Source organism: Ips typographus, linkage group LG11 (genome assembly GCF_016097725.1).
Source record: "Ips typographus isolate SLU linkage group LG11, UJ_Ityp_2.0, whole genome shotgun sequence".
Classification (NCBI taxonomy): Eukaryota; Metazoa; Arthropoda; class Insecta; order Coleoptera; family Curculionidae; genus Ips; species Ips typographus.
The window spans coordinates 5690477-5712488 of record NC_138432.1 but is presented as its reverse complement, the minus strand read 5'-3'; the positions used below and the strand labels follow the sequence as shown (position 1 = coordinate 5712488).

At 32.4% G+C, this 22012-nt stretch overlaps 2 protein-coding genes across 5 annotated transcripts in view; one reads left to right on the top strand and one right to left on the bottom strand.

Annotated features, from left to right (window-relative positions):
• Nucleotides 1-6307: 6307 nt before the first annotated feature.
• The window catches only part of LOC145735107 (RYamide receptor-like), a 70491-nt gene continuing 54786 nt past the window's right edge, over nt 6308-22012 (top strand). Inside the window, exon 1 of one of the 2 annotated variants that reach the window (XM_081988848.1) lies at nt 6308-6448. The gene's annotated coding sequence lies outside the window, so the exon portion shown is untranslated. Of the gene's footprint in view, nt 6449-18012; nt 18173-22012 lie in introns of those variants that run through there. The other variant, XM_081988847.1, reaches the window with a different exon arrangement.
• On the bottom strand, nt 8267-14991 carry cn (Kynurenine 3-monooxygenase cn). Of its 3 annotated transcripts, none has more exons than XM_081989240.1 (9): nt 14492-14990; nt 14366-14435; nt 13887-14077; nt 12784-12832; nt 12645-12732; nt 12388-12593; nt 10619-10909; nt 9028-9341; nt 8267-8976 (listed from the first exon to the last, which is right to left on the bottom strand). In XM_081989240.1, the coding sequence occupies exons 1-9, from the start codon at nt 14552-14554 to the stop codon at nt 8908-8910; spliced, it is 1341 nt and encodes a 446-aa protein (XP_081845366.1). In that variant the 5' UTR covers nt 14555-14990; the 3' UTR covers nt 8267-8907. The 3 variants fall into 3 exon arrangements, with proteins under 3 accessions (XP_081845366.1, XP_081845365.1, XP_081845364.1); XM_081989239.1 differs by having other exon boundaries at nt 12388-12732; nt 14492-14588; nt 14942-14976; XM_081989238.1 differs by having other exon boundaries at nt 12388-12732; nt 14492-14991.

Genomic DNA, 22012 nt, shown 5'->3' with positions numbered 1-22012 from the left:
ATTTTCCGGTAAATTTCTGAAACTGGAAATTTTTCGACTAAAAAATTTCCGCTTTTACATCCCTGTTTTGAAGTATGTTTCGTTGTTATGTATAATATACCTCCATGGGATATGTGTGAGAGGATTTTGACTGTTGTCATATTTAAAAACAGACTAAAATTAAGTCAGAAACAGGCAACCAAATGTTACAAATGTCAAAATGCACTGATAAAAGTTTTAAATGCATTCAACCAAAGTCACTGTAATTTTGTTATAATATGTTTTGTTGTTTTGTACTTCCATGGGATCAAATTTGACAGTTTCCAGGTTTAGGACAGAACTGACGGCCAAATGTCATAACTGTCAAAAGTCCACTCAGAAAGCTATAAAATACGTTTGGTACTGCTTATACTAATTTTACTGGATATTAAAAGGGTTTTGTGGTTTTACAGCTTTATGGAGAAGATTTTGACGAGGGGTAAACCGCTGGGGCATTATGGTGTACAAATTTTAGGAATTAATGGGCATTACTGGAGGAACATTGGTATTTTGAAAACATCTAAATTCAAATTTAAACATAAATAAAGTTTGGTAATTTTAATGAATTCCGTTGGAATACAATGAAAAATTATGAATTTTGTAATTTTACTTTTAAAAAGTTTCACGTTCTCTAGCGTCAAAACCGTACCCCTAACCCATCATCTTTTATACGTCAGTAGAAAGCTTATTTCATTGGCTATACATTGACATATAAAAGTGTACAAAATGTGGCAAATAAGCTAGTTATTGACGAATGAACGAAATAATGCACGAAAAAATTGGTCAATTTTGACACCCTCTAGCGGCCGAACTGTCTAACCTATCCATTCAAATTGGGAGACTGTTAGAAAGCTCATTTCATTGGCTATCCATTGACGTATAAAACACTACTAAAAATGGTGCAAATAAACGAGTTATTCAAGATTGAACAAAAGGATGCACGGAAAAAGTCATAAAAAAATAGTTCAATTTGACGTTCTCTAGCGGCAAAACCGTCTAACCTATCAATCCATGTTAAAAACTTTTTAGAAAGGTCGTTCCATTGGCTCTCCATTGACGTATAAAACTCTAGCAAAAATAGTGCAATTAAACGGGTTTTTGAATATTAAACAAAAAGGATACACCAAAAAAACCAACCGACTTTTGTACGTCAATGGAAAGCTCATTTCGTTGGATATCCATCGACATTTAAAAGTAAATACAAGGTGTTTCAAATACGAGTGTTATTTACGGTTTACAGACAGGGTGCCCAAGAAACACTTTTTGACTGGTTAGGGCTTATTTGACCCGGGAAAATTAAGAAAACACGGTTACATGAGCTACTAGGTCTACTACGATGTAATGCATAGAAATTTCTCGAAAAAACCGATTTTGCAAATGACAATTTTCGTAAGGGCCTAAGTTGCCTGAAAAGCCACCACTATTCCAATGGGTTTTGCGTTATGTTGGCTACTTAGAGCAAGCGAAAATCGACTTTAAAGATTTTTTTTCTACAGTTTTGCTGCGGATCTAAATTTGACACTCACTGTGCTAGGTTTGTGCCAAATATCAGAGCCGTACATGACCGATTAAAAAAAAATCCCTCAAAGAAGTTAGAGTGGTTACAGTCAAGAAAAACGTTTAGTTAGCTTTGGAGCCCTCTGGCGGCCAAACGAAGCACCCTATTAATACAAACGGCCATATTTTTGGAAAGCCCGTTATATTTTCTATCCATCGACATAAAAAAGTCTATACAAAGTGTTGCAAATAAACGAGTTGTTTGATAATAAAGACAGTTTTGATGGAATTTGACAGCTACTACTTTAACCTTCAATAACTCGATTATTTTGACAGTTACAGGGTGGTTCAATGGATCAATTTAAAGCATACATTTTTCAAATAAGTGACCTAATACAAACTTACCTTAATTTTGAACAGATAATCAGAGAACGTGCTTTTTTAGGACTGTTGTCTTGAGCTCTTTTTTTGACCATCCTGTATGATATATTTTATCGATTTCTTCACCCACTCTTACAACAAACCTTGTATAAGACGACAAAAATTATTGTTTTGGAGACTGAAAATATTAAATTTCACATAAAACGGTAAATATCTCAGAAACGGATACAGAAAAGTGTATGACATTAATACACGAAATATGTCTAGAATTTGAGGTAGAATCCAAAAATGCAATAAGTATACAAGGTGTCCCATTTAAACTAAGCAACAGTTGATATCTACTTCGGGTTAAATCGTTGCACGCATATTTCCTCGGATTTTGACGGTTGTCATATTTAAAAACAGACTAAAATTAAGTCAGAAACAGGCAACCAAATGTTACAAATGCACTGATGAAAGTATTAAATGCATTCAACATGAGTCAAACTAATTTCGTTACTTTTAAATTATTTGTTTGTACGATGGGATCGAATTTGACAGTTTCCAGGTGTAGAACTGAACAAAAGAGAGCTGTATTGACAGCCAAATGTCATCTGTCAAAATATAACGTAATAATGTAATAGAAACTGAAAACTAAATCTTTACAAAGTTAAATTAGGTTGTGGCGAACTAGATTTTGGTGAAACTAGACTAGAAGTAATGACGATAATTCTAAAACAAGATTTACTACAGCAAATCCACTTTACAAGGAAAACGTTGGTCGTGAACTACTTAAACCGCACCTCAAATTTCAATTACACTCTCGGCTTAGATCCGCACCAGTAATTAAAGATATCAATGCTAATGCCCCAGCAAAGTTTCTACGAATACGGTGCAGTTATGAATTTGGAAACTCTCCTGGTTGAATCCTATTATTGCTAACCGTGTAACAAACGATTTTATTGCTTCAAAAGGGATGCATTATTTATTGTCGACCGGGAAACCCGGGGAAATTTATGTTTCAGTGGGCTGCAGGCTGCTTTCATATAATATGTATGCTATTGTCCTAGAAATGTAACGTGATGTAGAGGAATTGTCGTACCAGGAATTAAATTTGAACGTTATATACCTAAATTGTAATGCTAACTTTGAAGGCAATATAAACAAATTTCAGAACTCTAACTTGAGGCGTTTCTGAGATATTCAAGAAAAACTTTGTCAGTCAACTTTGACGTCCTCTTGCGGCTAAACGGTGGAACTTAGACCTGCCCGCTTAACGCCACATGATAGCCCCATTCATTAGCTTTCTTTTGTTATGTGGTGTGTCTCTACAGAATGTTTCAAATCAGCAAGTTATGGACAATTTTTTGGAAAAGTGCACCATATTTGGACTCAAATTTGGTGTTTTTGGGCGTATTATACTAACAGCGGCCATATTGGATTTTGCTCAATCAAAATGAGCTTTTTTTACTAATTTCAAACTGGGAAACACAAACCTGACGTCCATTTTGCTCTAACTAGTACGGTTTCGGAGATGACCTAAAAATGATGTCAACTTTGACAGTTTTTAGGGCGTGGCATTCTTAAAAATTGATATTTTCACAAATGACACTTCATGTCACATTTATACTGTTAATTTAAAGCTATCTAGGCAGTCAAAGACAATTTTCAAAATTCAAAAAATTTTCGGAAATATCCATTGTTGGTACCCCCTGTAAAAAATGTCAGAAATACAGTTTTTTATTTTTCTAGAAAAACAGACTTCAAGAGCAGATCGGACAACATATACCACCATACCAGTTTGGTTTTAAACCAAAGCACTCGACTATACACCCACTTTTCATCTTAACCAACAACATACAAACAACACACCTCAATAACAATAAAACAGCATGTCTATTCATGGACATAAACAAAGCTTTCGACAGTGTTTGGCATAAGGGACTACTCTACAAACTACATAGACTTAACACACCAAAATACTTACTTTACACTATCAGAAACTTACTGGAAAACAGACAACTGCACGTTCGAATAGACAACAAACTCTCCTTTTCCTTCAGCCCTGAGCAGGGACTACCGCAAGGCTCACCTCTTTCACCTTTACTATATAATCTGTACTGCCATGACATATACAACCATAACAAACAAGACAAAAATCATATTGACGAAACAGCATACATATTACAATACGCAGACGACACTGCACTTATTGTTCACGACAAAACTACAACAAAAGCAGTTTCAAAACTACAATCACTTACTGACGACACCATGACATGGTTCTACAGATGGAGACTAACGCCTAACGCAACTAAAAACCAGCTTTTATTACTGAACCATCAAATAAAAAACGACTCACCAAACATAACCGCAGACGGACACACAACTGATCCCAAACAAGACGTTAAATACTTAGGGATAACACTGGACCAAAAACTAAAATTCACAAAACACCTTAAAAATGTCCGGACTGAAATCATTAAAAGAACAAAACACTTTAGGTCACTAACATACAAAAACAAAGGCATTAGTACAAAAACGGCAACTCAAATATACAAATCCATCTGTAGACCGGTCCTGGACTACGGACACTTACTTAGAGCAAACGCTACGGACAAGACTAAAAAATATACACAAATTACTGAACAGATTGCTCTAAGACTAATAACAAAAATACGACATCCTGCAAACCCACTACACAACCCATCCAACCAACTTCTCTACGAACGTACGAACATGACTAAAATAACTGACAGACTCATACAACTACAAACCAAGTGGAAAAATAACCCAAACAACTTGACAATTGTAAATCCACTATGCATAACCAGACAGACTAGACAATCCCGTTATCTTTTCCCCGCTCTCACCCTGTTAGAACATTTTAATTAGAACTTTTTTTTTTCTCAATGTATAATTTGTATATATTAATTAGAAATAAGATTACCTGTACATATTAAAAAAACATGTATACATAGGCAGAAAGACCGTAATGGTCGATAGCCGTTTTTTCTTGGAAATAAAGATTGTTTATATATATATATATTTTTCTAGGTCAAACGGTGCACTGTACAGAAAAATGTCATATTTAGTAAAAGTTGCCCCCCACCTATACTATATACGTGGTAAAAATCTCACATCTCTAACTCAAACCGTTTTCGAGATATTCATAAAAATACTAGAAAAAAATCTTTGCCGTCCTCTAGAAGCAAAACGGTATAACTCATCAAATCCATTTTTATACTGTTATGAGTGAAGTTTTGACAGTTGTGACATTTGACAGTCAATTTCGGATCCCTTTGGTCTGGTCTGAACCTTAAAACAGCAAAATTCAATTTCATACTCGAAAAACCATAGTTTGAATTGAATTAAATACATTTTATAGCTCCATGAGCGCACTCTTGACAGTTTGGCTGTCTGTTTCTGACTTACTTTGGTTTCGTATAAATGTGACAACTGTCAAACTCCATAAAGCTATAAAAGTAGAGCGGTTACACGAAAAAATTACTAGTTTTTTAATTTGTTTAATAACAAATAGGATGTCATTTCGGTCCATTTTTGCTTCAAAATATTCTCAATTTTTTCACTGCAAAACCCATTAAGGTTTGTTGTTTTTGGTGTAATTTAACTTTTTTGAGTCCTGGAGAAAATGAAATATTTAAACTTTCTCCAGATGTAAATGTAAACTTAACTATTTTCATGTTTAAGTGTTGGCAACACACAAAACAGCAAGTTCAAACTGTTTTTCTCTATTTTGTAAAACATATAATGTAAAATTATTCAAGAATAAATTTGAGATAAAAAATGTTTAACACTAATAACATTCATTCTTGAAGCTGTTTTGAAAATGGTAACTATGTTAGTTCAGTTTTTAATTTATTTTATATTTTTTCAAACATCCTGTATATGCTCAATGAAGCTGCGGTTAGCACGAGGTGAAAGAGTAGTTCAAGGCAAATATTTTGATATTTTTGCGGTCGCTGAAACTCCAAAAATGGCAAAAATACGAAATTTTCAAAATTTTTATGCAAATTCAAAAATATCAAATATCACGAAAACGGTTATAGTAACGGAAATTTTGCGAGAGACCAAAAATGTTGCAATTTGTTTGATTTATGTTTGTCGTATATTGTTAGCAAATATTGCTGTTGGATTTAAAATATATTGATATTGATTTTGTTAGGAATGATTATCTAAGGTTGAGATTTACGAAAGAAGCTAAAATAAGGTGGGCAGTGGCATGTAAATTGGTAGTAAAATGGGTAGTACTTGTTAATACCTTGACGGGCATGTACTGTTTGAATTAATAAACGTATTTTTGTGAAAACTAGCCTATTATTTCGAAAATAGATTCCTACAATATACCTTTAAAAATTTAGGGCAGGTTAAGGTGATATTCAATCTCAGTACCGGTGATTAAGGGAATTAACGTCCCCATCAATCAATTGTCTGTTGACGCATTTGATACTTTCACACATATCGACTGAACCTATTTTCATGTTAACTAGTGTTGTAAGAGTGATTCAGTGGAAAGCTGCATGTTGCTGTAAATAATGGCACGGTACCGAAGGTATGTTTTTCTTTAGCCGTAAATTATCGTTCCTTAAATTGAAAACAGCTCTAAAGATAAATGGCACTCCATAATATTTATCACAAAAATATCTACCGAACAATGACCAAACCCATTCAGCACGTTTACGTTTATGAAATACTTTTTGTGTTTACTCATATATATTTCAACAGTTTTCGTGCACCATAAACATTTCGTCTAAAAGCTGCAAAAACTATACAAGGTGGCCCAATGAAATGTCTTTCCAATATGTTGACAAGGACAGTGATTGTCTTTTGTTATTTATAATTCATATTAAACAGGGAGATTTGTAGAGTTTATTCAATTAAAATCTCTTTGCTTTGAATCACTCTGTAACCTGCACTACATATTGTATACAACGTAATCAAACGACTTTCCACCTTCTCTAGTTTAATATTAATTATGATATGCATAAAAAATCCTATGTAAACCACGTAAAGAAGTTTAACGACTTCATCCTGGCCATTTGTAAGGTAAACTATAAATCATTCCGAAAAAACCATCAATTTGGCCATTGACTAACATTATTTGCCTGGAAACGAAGAAAGCAAATAAGTGGAGGTTTCCAGGTGATAGGCAAAAACCCCTTAACGGGAAAGTTTGCCCTGGGCAAATATTTGCTTTTAAAAAGGGTTTTTAGTGCTTTTTACGTATACGGCAATCCTGCTGGAGTAAATTTATTTTGTGTCCTGGAAAACGTCGTCATTTTATTGTTTGGAATAATCGAGTAAATTGCTTTGATTGAAACAATTTAAAGTTGGTTTGTTGTAAACAACCTGTAATGATTATATCCGATTTTTGATCTTTGTCTGAAGCAGTGTTGCCAGGTATGGGGAAATTTTTCCACCCCCGGGAAATTCGAACTATATTTGGATATTTGAGAAGAAATTTTGTTTGAAACTTGGCTAAATACTAATACAAGCTCCATTTAACTTATTACCATAATTAAAGCAGCAAAAATGTTTGCCTATATACAGGGTTAGAAAAAAAAATGGACAGTCGGGTATCGGTTTATTTTAATTATATTTTAATCTGTCTTAAACTAGGAAACTGTGAAATACCACTCCAAGAAGCTATAAAAGTACAAAACATGCCTAAAAGCAATACAATCAATGTAAATCATATTAGTGTTTATAATTGTAATTTTATAGTTTTATTAGTTGTTTTTTTGGTGGTTGTGACGTGTAACTGTCTATTGTAAGTATACTTCGATCTGTCACAATGGTGCTAACTGTCAAATACAACTCTATAAAGCTATCAAATTATACAACATTGCTTAAAAGTAGTTCAATCAGTATGAATCATATTTAATGCTTGTTTATAAGTCTATGAATACAATTTAGGCAGTTCTGTCATACAAATGTACCGAAACCGTTTTCTGTACCGAATTTCGGACCGAATTTAATCTGTTACAAACGTGTCAACTGGCAAAATCGGTTCCATAGAGCTATTAAACTAAAACAATCTGTTGAAACGCGTTTAAATTAATGTTAAGTTCCGTTAAATGTACTTTATAGCTTCATAAGTTAAATTTTGATAGGTAATACGTCTCTTTTGAACATATTTAAATAATTTTTCGAAATAATTCGATTATAACATATTCTTAATCGTCCATCACTAGAAAGTTAAAGTTTAGGTGAATTACATGATTCACACTTTCGCTATATTATACAGGGAGTCCCTGAATCATCTTCATGAATAATGTTGCAATAATTGCGTAAAAAAGCACTGCAGTAATTTACACAAATATTGCACTTGTAAACTTCAAAAAGTCAAACAATTCATTCTAAAAAAAAACACAGGTGAGAAGTAATATTTAAGGTCACACAGACTATTATTTTCCTTAATGAATTTCAACACTAAATCATTAAACAAAGCAAGCCATATGCTAGTGAATTTAATAAAAAACAATTTCCCGACCGAAGTGATTGATCGTTTTCAAACTGTGTTCTGGTATTAACTAATTTTTGGGATTGATTGAGGAGGTCGTATGCGCATATTTTCCAGAAAATATTGTTTCCAATTTTTTCCGGTTAAATATACATAATGGACTTGAAGCAATTTAGTTAATTTAAGCACTACGCAACTTATTTGCATCTGGATATTAGTAAGTTTTGATAACCTTCAACCAAACAATACCTAGAAATAGACGAATACAATTTTCCAGCTCTGTATTTCAGTACAAAAAGCAATTAATTACCGTTTCAATAAAGTTAGTTTACAGAACTGTAAACTAGTTCTAATGTAAAAAAAGTCAGATGGATAAACAGATAGCCGATGAGTTGCTTATTTACACCAAACACACCTATCTGGAAATATTTGAAATGTGTTTCATTTAAATCCAAATTGTTTTTGAAAAAACGTAACTTTGATTGTTATTTTTAGACATGTTATTACAAAATATATTTATTATAATTTAACCTTTGATTTGCATAAATTTAAATAAACGCTAAAACTGAAGCCAGGCAGAATGAACCAAGCAAAACTAAGAAGGCTGAAAAAAGAACCTGAAACACAACAATCAACAGAAAAAATTGCATTTAACTAACAACAAATACCTTATTCTGCCATCTTCGATTTTCCACACATTGACTGTACCGAATATGGCTGAAACTCACTGATTTGTACAGGGGCATCCACAAATCAGGGCACATTTTTGCCAAATACTTGTCAATCACCTTTCTGATTTTAAAGGACGGTTTGGTGACTAAATCCCTCATTTCCATATAATTGTACAGTGCCAAATCGCAAATCGCGTAAGCGTCCTTTTGCCTTTGTTCGGTAAAAAACTGGACCGTTTTTGATATATTGTTGTGAGTTTCGTCCAAAAGTTGGTTTAGCAGGACGCAATCTTCAAATCCAGCGTTCATTCCTGCAAGAAAAAGTAGTAGTAGTCTGCATTTGATACACATTTCCAGTTTACAAGTCAGTTTTCATTATTTTGATGTTAATTTCCAGTTTTCAAATCAATTATCAATTTTCTAGTACTAAACTTTGTTTAAAAGTTTTGAAAATTGACTTGCCTGGAAAAATTTTACAGAAATCTGATTTGACTGACAAAATTCCAATTATCAAATTAGATTTTCATGGAATTGACGTCAATTTGCAGTTTTGAAGTCAACTATCAAGAGTTTGATTCACATTGCCAATTCACAACACATTGATGTTAATTTTCAGTTTTCAAATCAATTATCAATTTTCCAGCACTAAAATTTGTTTAAAAGTTTGGAAAAATGACTTGCCTGGCAAAATTTTAGAGAAATCTGATTTGACTGGCCAATCTCCAATTTATTAAATCAACAAGTCAATTTTCATTATTTTCATGTTAATTTTCATTTTTCCAAATCAGTTATCAATTTTCCAGCGCTAAAATTTGTTTAAAAGTTTTGAACATTTACTTGTCAGATTTTCAGTTTACAAGTCAGTTCTCATTATTTTAATTTTAATTTTTAGTTTTCAAGTCAATTATCAATTTTGAAGCGCAAAAAATTGTTTCAAAATTTTTAAAATTGACTTTACTGGCAAAACTTTGACGTCAATTTGCAGTTTTTAAATTAACTTTCAAGAATTTGATGCATATTTACAGTTCACAAGTCAACTTTTTTTTGTCAATTAGTTTTCTACTCAAGTATCAATTTTCGAGCACTAAAATTTGTTTTAACGTATTGAAAATTGACTTGTCTGACAAAATGTTAAAGACAACTGATTGGACTGATAAAATTCCAATTTTCAAATTACTTTTTCATTAATTTGGCGTCAATTTGCAACTTTTAAGTCAACTATCAAGACTAAAAGCTAAAACCCTAAAAACAACACAGAAATTAGCCTTTTCTATGGTTTACTAAATTTCCCTATTTTGAGTTACTGTAATAAAGTTTCTCTGGTGTACTATATTTGGCCATCAATTATATTGTACTACTAAACAAGTTTGGTACAGGATCAGTGACAATATCTTATCAGATTAAATAAACTTGGATTGATGTAAACATAATTACCTAAATCGCAGTTTTATAATAGTTTCCTAGAGAAACTATAGTTTGCAGATTAACGAAATTGACACTTTGTAAAAGCGCCCATCAAAGTATTAATGTATAATTAAGCCAAATCCACCAAATCTGAATTACAATGCAAGTTGGCCAAAAATCATACCTTGTCCAAAAAATGGTACCATTGCATGAGCAGCATCACCAATTATGAGATATTTTCCCTTCGCATGGTACCGTCCACACTTAATGGAAACCAAAGGGGATGGAGGAGTACTGAAGAACGTTTCTTCCAATTCTTCCTCCCCAATTACAGACAGGGCATCAGGAAATGTAGTTTTGAAGAAAATTAGTAGCTCTTTGGGAGTTTTTAGAGCATGGAATTTCTTAAAAGGCATGAATAGAGTGACCGTCCATGATACGTCTCTGTTTGGTAGAGCTATCATCATAAATTCGCCTGAAAATTAGTTTTAATAACTTTATTGATCGATTATATGGTTGAAATTTAATTCTTACTCTCTATTCTCTCTCTCTACTCTGTTTAAAATCTGGGAGGAGCGATTGTGACATCAAAAATGCAGGTTTGAATGAATTTAGCACAATTGGCGTTCTGTTGTAAAATAAGTGTGTTGTTTGACAACAATTCCAGAAACACGGTAGGTCATTTTAAAGGGGAAACTCAGGGCTACAATTTGATATAAAAAAGTTCTGCGATACCTGTCATAATAATCAAATTACAAGCCGTCAAAGTTGCAAAAACATAAGTTTTACTGAATTTAGTGCAATTAGGAATTTGCGATAAAATAACTGTGTGGTTTGACAACTATTTCAAAAACACTGCAGGTCATTAGCACACCACTCAGACCTATAATATAATATAAAAAAAAAATCGATACACGTCAAAATCATTGAGTTGTAGTAAAGCTGTCAAATTTGCAAAAATACAGGTTTCACTAAATTTGGTACAATTGGAGTTTTGTGATAAAATTACCGTGTTGTTTGACAGCGATTCCAGAAACACGGTAGCTCATTTTAAAGAGGAAATTTAGGGCTACAATTGGGTATAAAAAAGTTCCTCGATTCCTGTCAAAACAACCAAATTACAAGCTGTCAAATTTGCAAAAATACAGGTTTCACTAAATTTGGTACAATTGGAGTTTTGTGATAAAATTACCGTGTTGTTTGACAGCGATTCCACAAACACTGTATGCTATTTTAAAGAGGAAACTCAGAGCTACAATTTGATATAAAAAGGTTCCTTGGTACCTGTCAAAATAACCAAATTACAAGTTGTCAAAAGTACAAAAATTCAGACTCAGTTTAGTAAAATTGGGGATTTCTGATAGAATAACCATGATATTTGATAACTATTCCAAAAACACTGTAAATCAATTTAAAGAGGAAACTCAGGGCTACAATTTGGTATAAAAAAGATCTTCGATACCTGTCAAAATAACCGATTTACAAGCTGTCAAAATTGCAAAATTACAGATAGTTTACTGGTTAAAAACAGTAAAATTTGTTTAGAACAGGAAACGTAATATCACGGTGACTAAAGTGTGCTGACATTTAATAATAAATATAACATACACTATTTTGTCATCCTGATGTTTCTTCTAGATTAGTAAAAAAGAAAATACACTTTCCGGCTTGAATAATAATCAGAATGTTTACACTTAGTTGTTTTTTAAAGCCCCTTTCAAATAATCATTCTGTACTGTTTGTTATCCTGTTCTATCAACAGCTTAATAAGATCCACTGAGGCCAAATAATTTTCCAATAACCACTAAGGGAGCACACTATTATTGTGCGGCAAATTTGCGCCCCTTAACTACCAAATCGCGTGTCTAAATTATATTGCGGTGAAAGAAAATTAATAAAAAACGTAAAAAAGTTAAAAATCAGCTGAAGTATTGCAGCACAAATTTTCTTTACCTCTAGGCCAAATATGTAGGTAATTTCCATCCATACTCTCCCCCCTTTCTGGGGGAATGGACAGCTCCAAGTAGCCGTGGTCAATGAAAGTCTGCGAAAAGTCAAAGAGTGGAATTTTCTGCAAAAACGAGCGTAAAGTGGAAAAAGCCCCATCTGCTCCCACAATAAAATCAGCTGAAATGCTAGTGATTTGGTTGGTATCAATGCTGAAATTTGCTGTGTCACTCAAAATGCTAAAAATACAGTTTGGAAAGTACTTTTTTATGTGGAGGATGTCTTTACTAAAGTTTACATCAACCAGTTTGTGATTGAAGTTCAGTTGTACGTTTGAGTGTTTTTCTGCAACTAAAATAATTTGATTTTAAAGTAGAAATCTATTAAATCACCACAACTTACCGTTTAAAAGGGTCCGATTTAAGAAGTTTCTGCTTACAGAATATATGCACTAGAAATGGAAACAAAAATATATTAGTAAAATTGGTAAATTAATTCAAAAATGCCTGTTTTATTATCTTTTCTGTTTAAAAAAGTGAAAAAGCCAACACAGAAACAGTTATTGAAGACCAAATAACATGACAATTTCAAAACTTAAGAAAGCTGCTGAAAGTATCAAAAAATATAGGTCAAAAATTGTCACGTGACCATTTTTACTGTAAAAACAGTCACAACAGAAAATATCACCTTTCAGATAACAATTTGAGATTTAAAACAGTCACGTGACATTATAAATTGCATTTTAAATCTTAAAAGAGTAACGTGACTTTTAAAATTAAATCGAATGATTGAAAATAGTCATTTACCTTAAAAAGTATCATGTGACTTTGAAAATATCAGTTTAAACTGACAAAGTGTCACGTGACCATTCAGATTCCGTTATGACGTGAAAAAAAGTCTCACGTGACCTTTAAAATTAAATTAGAGGCTTCCTTGAGACAAGGCAGAAAGTGACAGGATGCAATAAACTGCTTTTTTAAACTAACTTTATTTTGACTAAGCGTAGCTCAGTTATTTGAGGAGTTACAAAAAAACGTTAAAAAAGGAAGTTTTAGGAAATATTTTCCTCTACAAGATTGTATTAAAGAGTTTTTGTCCTTCAGGACCTCTTTAAAGAGTTACAAGGCAAGAAGTGACAGGATGCACTAAACTTCTTCGTTATTTGAGAAGCTACAAAAAACTGTAAATAATGAGAGTTGTAAGAAATTTTATCCTCTATTGTCATTTGTCAGAACGATTGAAAAGAGTGAAATTCACTGAATTCGTAGATAAGAGAAATAAATAAGTCTTATACTGGAAAAAAGCATGAAAAGAGCTTTGCACAAGACAAATGCAACATTTTCTTAAATAAATAAAAAAACAGGAACTTCAGAAAATCAATATCAGATCTGCCGAAAAAACTGTTCTGAATATTGATTGAGAAGAGAAGAATTATGGAAGATTTAAAATTAGAAAAATTGGTTAAAAACAAAAAATTTAAAAAAAACATAGTGATGTCTACTTACTTGATGAGATATGGGATCATATTCTACTGAACTAGTTCCACCATCATTACCATGTAGAAACCTCCCCCTCATAGGAATTGCCTCCTTTAGAATGTCCTCCTCTATATGAAGAAGCTTTAGAGCTTTTCGGCCTCTATGTGATAGAGCAAGATTGATCGACCGACCTTTGGGTAATTTTGTCTTCCTTATGTCTGGAATAGGCACGTTATAAGGGTCGGTTGTGTAAGTTACAGTTTAGAATAATTAAACGAGCTACTAAACGTTATTTATTTGATACGGGGATTTGCTATTTAAATGAATTTTTACGGTCGACTCTTATTTGATATAAATTGTACGAATGGGTAAATACGTCCAGATTGGCAGAAATGTAAACTAAACTATGATTGGTTTACTTTAGGTAATTCCGCGGTAGGTTTTCTAAATATTTAAACGTGGAATTATTCAGTTGCAATGCAATTTTTTAACAAAAAAACACTCACCAGGTCTTTTCTCGTATAACGTTACTTTATAACCGCGTTCAGCCAATAAACAAACGCATAATGCCCCAACCTGAAAGATTAATGTTTTTCAAACTGTTTTAGTGCAGTAAAGTGGTTATTACTCACCAAACCACCACCAATAACTATGGCAGTGTATTTTTCGGGTGTTGCTTGATAAATTGTTTCCATTATGGTAGATAAGACTTTTGTAAACGTTCCAGTGCTGCTAGAAAGGAAGTAATCGTATATCAGCGGTAGTTGTGTAAGGTTTCGAAAGCAATACGATACTTGTGGATTTGGTTACAATGTTACAAAGGGGAAAATGGGGCAATTTGTTACTTCTTATTAGAAGTTTGGCAATTTTAAATGATTTAGTTGCTAACTTAGGGACAATCAACTCAGTTGTCTGATTGTAATAAGCTTAAAAAACTGATAAGCAAAACGGTTTATTAGGACAATTGTCCAGACAAGCCTGGAAACAGGATGCACAGTACTAACTGATGTAGAGGTAAATCCAACAATAAAAGAGACTACTACAGATCAAAGTTTACATAGTAATAGCAGAATGATACAAACAACTAAAAATAAGAAGAACAACAACACCACTTTAACAAAAACAGCTAAAACTAACTAAATCACTTTATATCAAATAGGAAACTTAACTTTACATTTATATAAAATAAAACACAATAATATGGCCCTAAAGGTTTATATTATATTTATATTTCATAAAATTAATGATGAACTTAACGACATATTTTATTGTGCTTACTGTTGTAAGCTTGTAATACAACATAAACTGAAAATGTTAAGTGAACAAATTTAAAACCATTTTTTTGATATTATAACTTTTAAATTCATTACTTTAGTAAATACTGTCAAAATAAAGTTTGATGAATAAAAAGTGCATTTGTTGTGTTATTTAATGTTTTAGAGATTTTGGTTTATTACTAATTAAATAAATGAAGTAAAACTATTCAAATAAGTTCTAATCTTATAATTTTTTTATGAACAAGTAGCCTTTTCTAAAAAATAGCATTTTCAGCTTTTTGTCTCTTTTTTTCATTACCTCATGTAAAATAATATGTTTTTAGATAAAAAAATTTCGCAAATCTGAAGATATTATTATTTAAACAATTTCTGATGTACCTCTAAAAACTGGCAATTGTCAAAATAATTGACATACATCTCTGAAACACGTCTTGTTTCGAAACTGTGTTAAACTGTAATTCTTCTAAATTCTAGACAAATTTTAACAGTTTTACATTAGTGATAGATCACGTGGTTTTTGAAGGATAACTTAGCTGGACAGTCACGTGACCACTGTCAAAATAACTGTCATAAATCTCAAGAAACACGTTTTGTATCGAATACTGCAAGAACACTTTTCTAAACCCTGATTTTTGCACCTTTTGAGCACATTTTGATGGTCATAAACAAAATTGCTTGTCAAACCCACTTGGAGTGAGAAAATGACTGTTTCAAGCACATTATTAGGATCATTATTAAATTTCCTATCCAGTAATATGAAAAAACGCTACAATATTTGGTACAGTCAGGAAGACAAGCGGAGTCAAAAATTGAACTGCCAGAAACACAATATTTGTATCAGTAATTGACGTAATTCTCCCATAACTATTAGCTACTGATGTATTAACTGTTTTGGTGTAATTCTTGTGATTTAAAAACACTAAGAAGACAGTAAAAACTCTTCTTTTTAGGACTATAAGTTAAACTAATACTGTTCAAATTATCGCCAGCAAATTAAACTTAAACTTTTTAATCAAAGTTCGACAGTTTTTTCATCACTTTAAATTTATTACAAACTTGGTTTCACAATGGCCAATGAGTAGATGGATGCTTTTAATTTTCCCACACAAAACTTGCTCTTGATTAAGGTCTGAATGACTAGCGTTGGAAGCCAAATGAATTATTTTCCAAATTCTTTAAGTTTGATTAAAAAATCTACAATAGTATTGTCAAATGTACACATAAATTTCTAAAAGCATTAGTTGATCAGAACAATGCTATTCAGTCAGTGTTGCTATTTTAATTACTAGTAATTAAACTAAATTCAATTTAATCAAGACTAAACTTTATCTAAGTTATAGCATAAAAAACAAACAGGTAATATAACACAAAATAAAATTTACAGACCTGAAAATAGATCTGCTACTACTATTTTTAAATGAATCAGTTTAGAAAAAAGTGTGTTTTCACTTAATTAGAGCCGCTGATTGAAAACCCATTATGAAAACGTGATAAAAATCAAAGAGTAGAGAGAGATCGACCTGGTTGTCTGATTTACAAGGGTAAAAGAACTCAATTATCCGACGAAGCCTTTTTGATGCGAATTTTCCTGAAACGAATCGAATTTTTCAGGAGGATTTATTTGGGAATTAAGCTGGAAATGATTAAATTTACGCTTTTGGTTGATTAGGAAATTGCAAAGTACGTGAGAACAAAAATGTTGGTAGTAACTATCCAGTTAATTCCGTCAAAAAGTTGGTAAGTTTACCTGTGCAATATCTGGGTAAATTACAGCAATTTTGTTAGTTTGTGATTGGTTAGAGTTGCTTGAAAACAGTCACGTGACAAAAAAATCAAATTTTAACTTGCTCATATCTAAAAATTCAAAGTTAGGAGCTATTTAAGCCAAAAAGTAAAATCAGTCATGTGACCTTAAGAAGGCAATTCTTAAAGATATAATAATAATAAATCAACACCAGAGCTGCTTGAAAACAGTCACGTGACTAAAAAATCCAGTTTTAACTTGCTAAAATCTAAAAGTTCAAAGTTAGCTAGTTAGGAGCCATTTTCTAAGCCGAAATTCAAGCTGAATTGTAAAATCAGTCACGTGACCTAAAGAAGGCAATTATTAAAGGTAGAATAATGGTAAACCAAAACCAAAACTGCTTCGAAACAGTCACGTGAGTGAACAAATTAACTTAAACTTACTGAATTCCACAAATTCTAAGTTACCTAGTTTGTAGCTATTTTCTAAGCAAGAATTTAGCTGAATTACAAATTCAGTCACATGACCTTAAGATGGCAATTCTTAAAGACGGAATAAAATAAACCAGAACTGCTTGAAAGCAGTTATGTGTTTGAAAATATCCACTTTTAACTTGCTAAAGTTTAAAAATTGAAAGTTAGCTAGTTAGTAGCTGTTTTCTAAGCCAAAATTCAGCTGAAAGCAGCTTTCAGGTTGCTGCTTCTTTTGACCAATCACAAAGTACTCACTGTATTGAGACGTAAATGGTATGAAAGAATTATGGTAAGTCCACATTTGCAGCTTGTGTGTAAATGGCAGCACTGTTCTTAGTTTGTGATTGTTAAAAAAAGCAGCTTTTAGCTTGTTACTTTTTTGACCAATCGCACAACACGGCCACTGTGTTGAAATTTACGTAAATGCCTTTTGAATGTTAAAAATCAAAACTTTTAGCCAGTCTTTGTAATTAAATGAGCGGCAACTACTATTTTCCTCCTGCGTTTTAATGACAATACAAAAGTAGTTACTTGCAGCTTCTAGGAAGTTGGAGAAACAAAACAGAAATTTGGAAATAACTGAAAAAAATTACGCAAGCGCGTCCTTCTCCTATTATCGGACTTTCCTGACAACTTTTCCAACTTAGCGTAGTGCGGTGAACGCGTTCCAGGCAATCAAAGCCCGAGTTTTGGAAATTGCCCCGGAAAACTCGAATTTTCGCTCCCGATCGACCACCTGTAACCAACCTATTTGTTAAATTTATAAGTGCGCTTGTTTGTAAAGTGACCAAAACTTGTTGGAGTAATTTTCTTTAAAAGGTATGGTAACTTAATATTATTTACTGTGTGTGTGTGTTTTATTAGGGTTGAACCGAAACAATCACTTTATTATACAAGTGACCCTCTACACAAGCTTCGGATTTTTCTATTTATTTGCCGCAATTTAGAAGGAAATTTCGGATTTACGAGAATTTGTTGGCGTATTATCATATAAACACGTATGGAGCCGGAGGCAGTAAAGAGACGAAAAGTGTTTCGTGCAGCATCAATATTGGTTCAATTTTCACTAGAAAATCTACTTTACCCCCTTATTTCCAATCTGGGTATCGAAAAGCGTCATGGAAAGGAAACTTTTTGTCTTCTAGTGTAATCAAAATGCAGACCCTAATTATGGTAAATTAATTGGATTGGGCCGCTTGATTGCGTCGAGCAGTTCAATGGGCCGTATTTGATTACAAAGTTAATAGTTCTGTAATAATTCAGTTTTAGTAGCACTGTTACGGTTGATATAGGTTTCACAAAACTTCTAAATTGAACTATTGAATCAGTCTAGTCAAATAATAATGTTGAGAATTCGGATTAAAAAGTACTAAAATCGTGGAAAAAGCGCTCAAAAAGCACAAAACTATTTCAGAAATGCTAAATTTTTTACTTTGCTTGAGTTTAAGTTCTAGTCATTTTTTGAAGCATACGGGTACCTATACGAAAGATTTTAGACTGTTTCGAAAACTTTTTTTGAACTTCTTCAGGAGCATTTAGACAGTTTAAAGGCATATTATACATTTGGAAATTCCTAGACGGTTCTAAAAGCTTTTGGAAGCCAAAACAGCGAACTTTTGTCCCATTCTTTTTAAGGAGCAGTTTACTTCAGACATTTTTTGGTCAGTTTAAATTTGTAAATTGATACTTACCCATTTTGAAACAGATAATCGGTATGTTTTTGTCTCTCAAAAGTCTTCAATATAGCAAAAGTAATTATTACCACTTAGGGCCTAGAATGAATCAGAATCAATAAGATTACATCAAAACTCCTGCGTTTTTGTGTCAAAGTAGTTATCTTACCCCTATTTACATTTACCCCACTAGACCCTAATATTAATAAACTATTTATTCTAATTTATTTAAAAAAAATTAAAAGAAGGATAAACTATCAATTCAATTTGCAGGAAATCAAACACAAAACCAAATTTCAGCGTTTACACCGATTCAATTTCCCACATAAGCTAAACAACTAAATCACAGTCTAACCTAAATTATCTGAGAATTTGAATTGCATCGAATTGTTGCCTATTCCACATTCCAACCGTTGATTACTCGTTCTCATGTTCCAAAAAGTAAATTCGATCTCCCCTGATCGGGTCGTAATAACTCGTGCATAAAATTTGATTTTTTTATGGTATTATAATCCCTTATCTTATCTGAATTTGCGCATAAAAATCATCATGACAGCGGGCTAGAAATTTTGAATTTAGTGAGGGTAAGGGGCTTATTATACTAAAGTATTGGATAAAGTCCTTGCTCTTGCACAGTAGAACTTTTAATCAGATTTCTTGGGGGAAGTATTCGAAAGAGTCGATTGCAAACAAAGTTTTATTTCAACGCTTTTAGAATTTCTTATTGTTTCGGTGGAAGTTTTTGCAAACCCGGAAAAAATATTTAATGGAGCAATTTTCTAGTGATGGATAAAATGAATGTGTGTTTTTCAGGTTACTAGATAGGAAATTTGATGAGAATTCCTAAAATGTGCTTATAACGGTAATTTTCTTACTCCAAGTGGGATTTACAGGGAATTTTGTTCCTGACTCCTTTTAAACTGTCGTCAGTTCCAAATTTGATACCGCTTTTCTCCCTGACTGTACAAAATCTTGAAATATTTTTTCTTGTTCTTGGATAGGAAATTTGATGAGGATTCCAAAAATGTGATGAAAACAGTCAGTTACTTACTTCAAGTGGGTTTTACAGGCGATTTTGTCCCTGACTGTCCTTTTAAACTGTGTTTCTGTCAGTTCCAACTGTAATATTGCTTTTCTTCCTGACTGTACCAAATTTTTGTAGAGTTTTTCAGGTTACTAGATAGGAAATTTGATGAGGATTCCAAAAATGTGCTTATAACAGTAATTTTCTTACTCCAAGTGGGTTTAACAGGGAATTTTGTTCCTGACTCTCCTTTTAAACTGTGTTTAAATTTGGAACTGACAGAAAGTTCCAAATTTGATACCGCTTTTCTCCCTGACCGTACTGAATCTTGTAATGTTTTTTCAGGTTATTGGATAGGAAATTTAATGAGGATTCCAAAAATGTGCTTATAACAGTCATTTTCTTACTCCAAGTGGGTTTAACAGGGAATTTTGTTCCTGACTCTCCTTTTAAACTGTGTTTAAATTTGGAACTGACAGAAAGTTCCAAATTTGATACCGCTTTTCTCCCTGACCGTACTGAATCTTGTAATGTTTTTTCAGGTTATTGGATAGGAAATTTAATGAGGATTCCAAAAATGTGCTTATAACAGTCATTTTCTTACTCCAAGTGGGTTTTACTGGCAATTTTGTTCCTGGCTGTCCTTTCGAACTGTATTTCTGGCAGTTCAAACTTTGACACCGCTTTTCTCTTTCACTGTACCAAATCTTGTAGTGTTTTTTTTTTCAGATTTCTGGATAGAAAATTAATGAGGAATCCAAAAATGTGCTTAAGACAGTCATTTTCTCACTACAACTAAGTTTTACAGGCGATTTAGTTCTTGACTGACTTTTCAAATTGTGTTTCTGGTAGTTCAAATTTTGACACCGCTTTTCTCCCTGACTGTACCAAATTTTGTAGTGTTTTTTAGGTTGTTGGATAGGAAATTTAATGAGGATTCCAAAAATGTGCTTAAAACAGTCATTTTCTGACTCCAAGTGGGCTTTTTAGGCAATTTTGTCCCTGACTGTCCTTTCAAACTGTGTTTTCGGCAGTTCAAATTTTGACACCGTTTCTCTCTCTGACTATACCATATCTTGTAGTGTTTTTTCTGGTTATTGAATAGAAAATTTAATGAGAATTCCAAAAATGTGTATAAAAGTGTCATTTTCTTACTCCAAGTGGGTTTGGCAAGCAATTTTTTCTCTATCAAACTGTGTTCAAAAGTTGCCAAAATCAGGATTTAGAAAAGTTTTCTTGCAGTATTCGATACAAAACGTATTTCTGGGACTTATGACAGTTATTTTGTTAGTGGTCACGTGATTGCCTAGCTATCTGTGACTAATGTCAAAACTGTTAAAATTTGCCTAGAATTTGCAAGAATTACAATTTAACACAGTTTTCTTACAGTATGACAGTTATTTTGATAATTGTCAGTAAATTGCTGGTAAATTACAAATTGTTTAAATATCTCAAGAACATTTTATTTTTCTTAAGGCTACTTTTTCATAAAACATTATTTTTAAACATTATTACAATTTTCTCTTACATGTACATTTATAAACAGAAAATACCAATGGTTTAAAAGCAAAAGAAAATATTTCTGGTTTGAATAATCGTTATATGCATTAATGCTTTACCCTCCAGAATTTGCAAAAAAAAATTATTTTCATTTACGCGGAAATTTGTCATTAAAAAATAACATTATGATAGAGGCAAAAATGCATTTTATAAAATTCTAAGACTTGGAATAAATCTCCCTTGACACTAGGTTTGACGATGAAACCTATTTACGGTGCTGATATCGTTACTGCAATTTTCCTGCAACGTCGACTTGCGATTCCACTCGAGGCGTTTTCGAATTATATCACCAGCAAACTCGATTTAATAATTTTATTAAAGAAAAATCATTAATAGTCTATAATAGTTTGCTTGGTAGTTTTCAACATAATAAATGTAATTTATTAACAAGCTGCAAGTGAA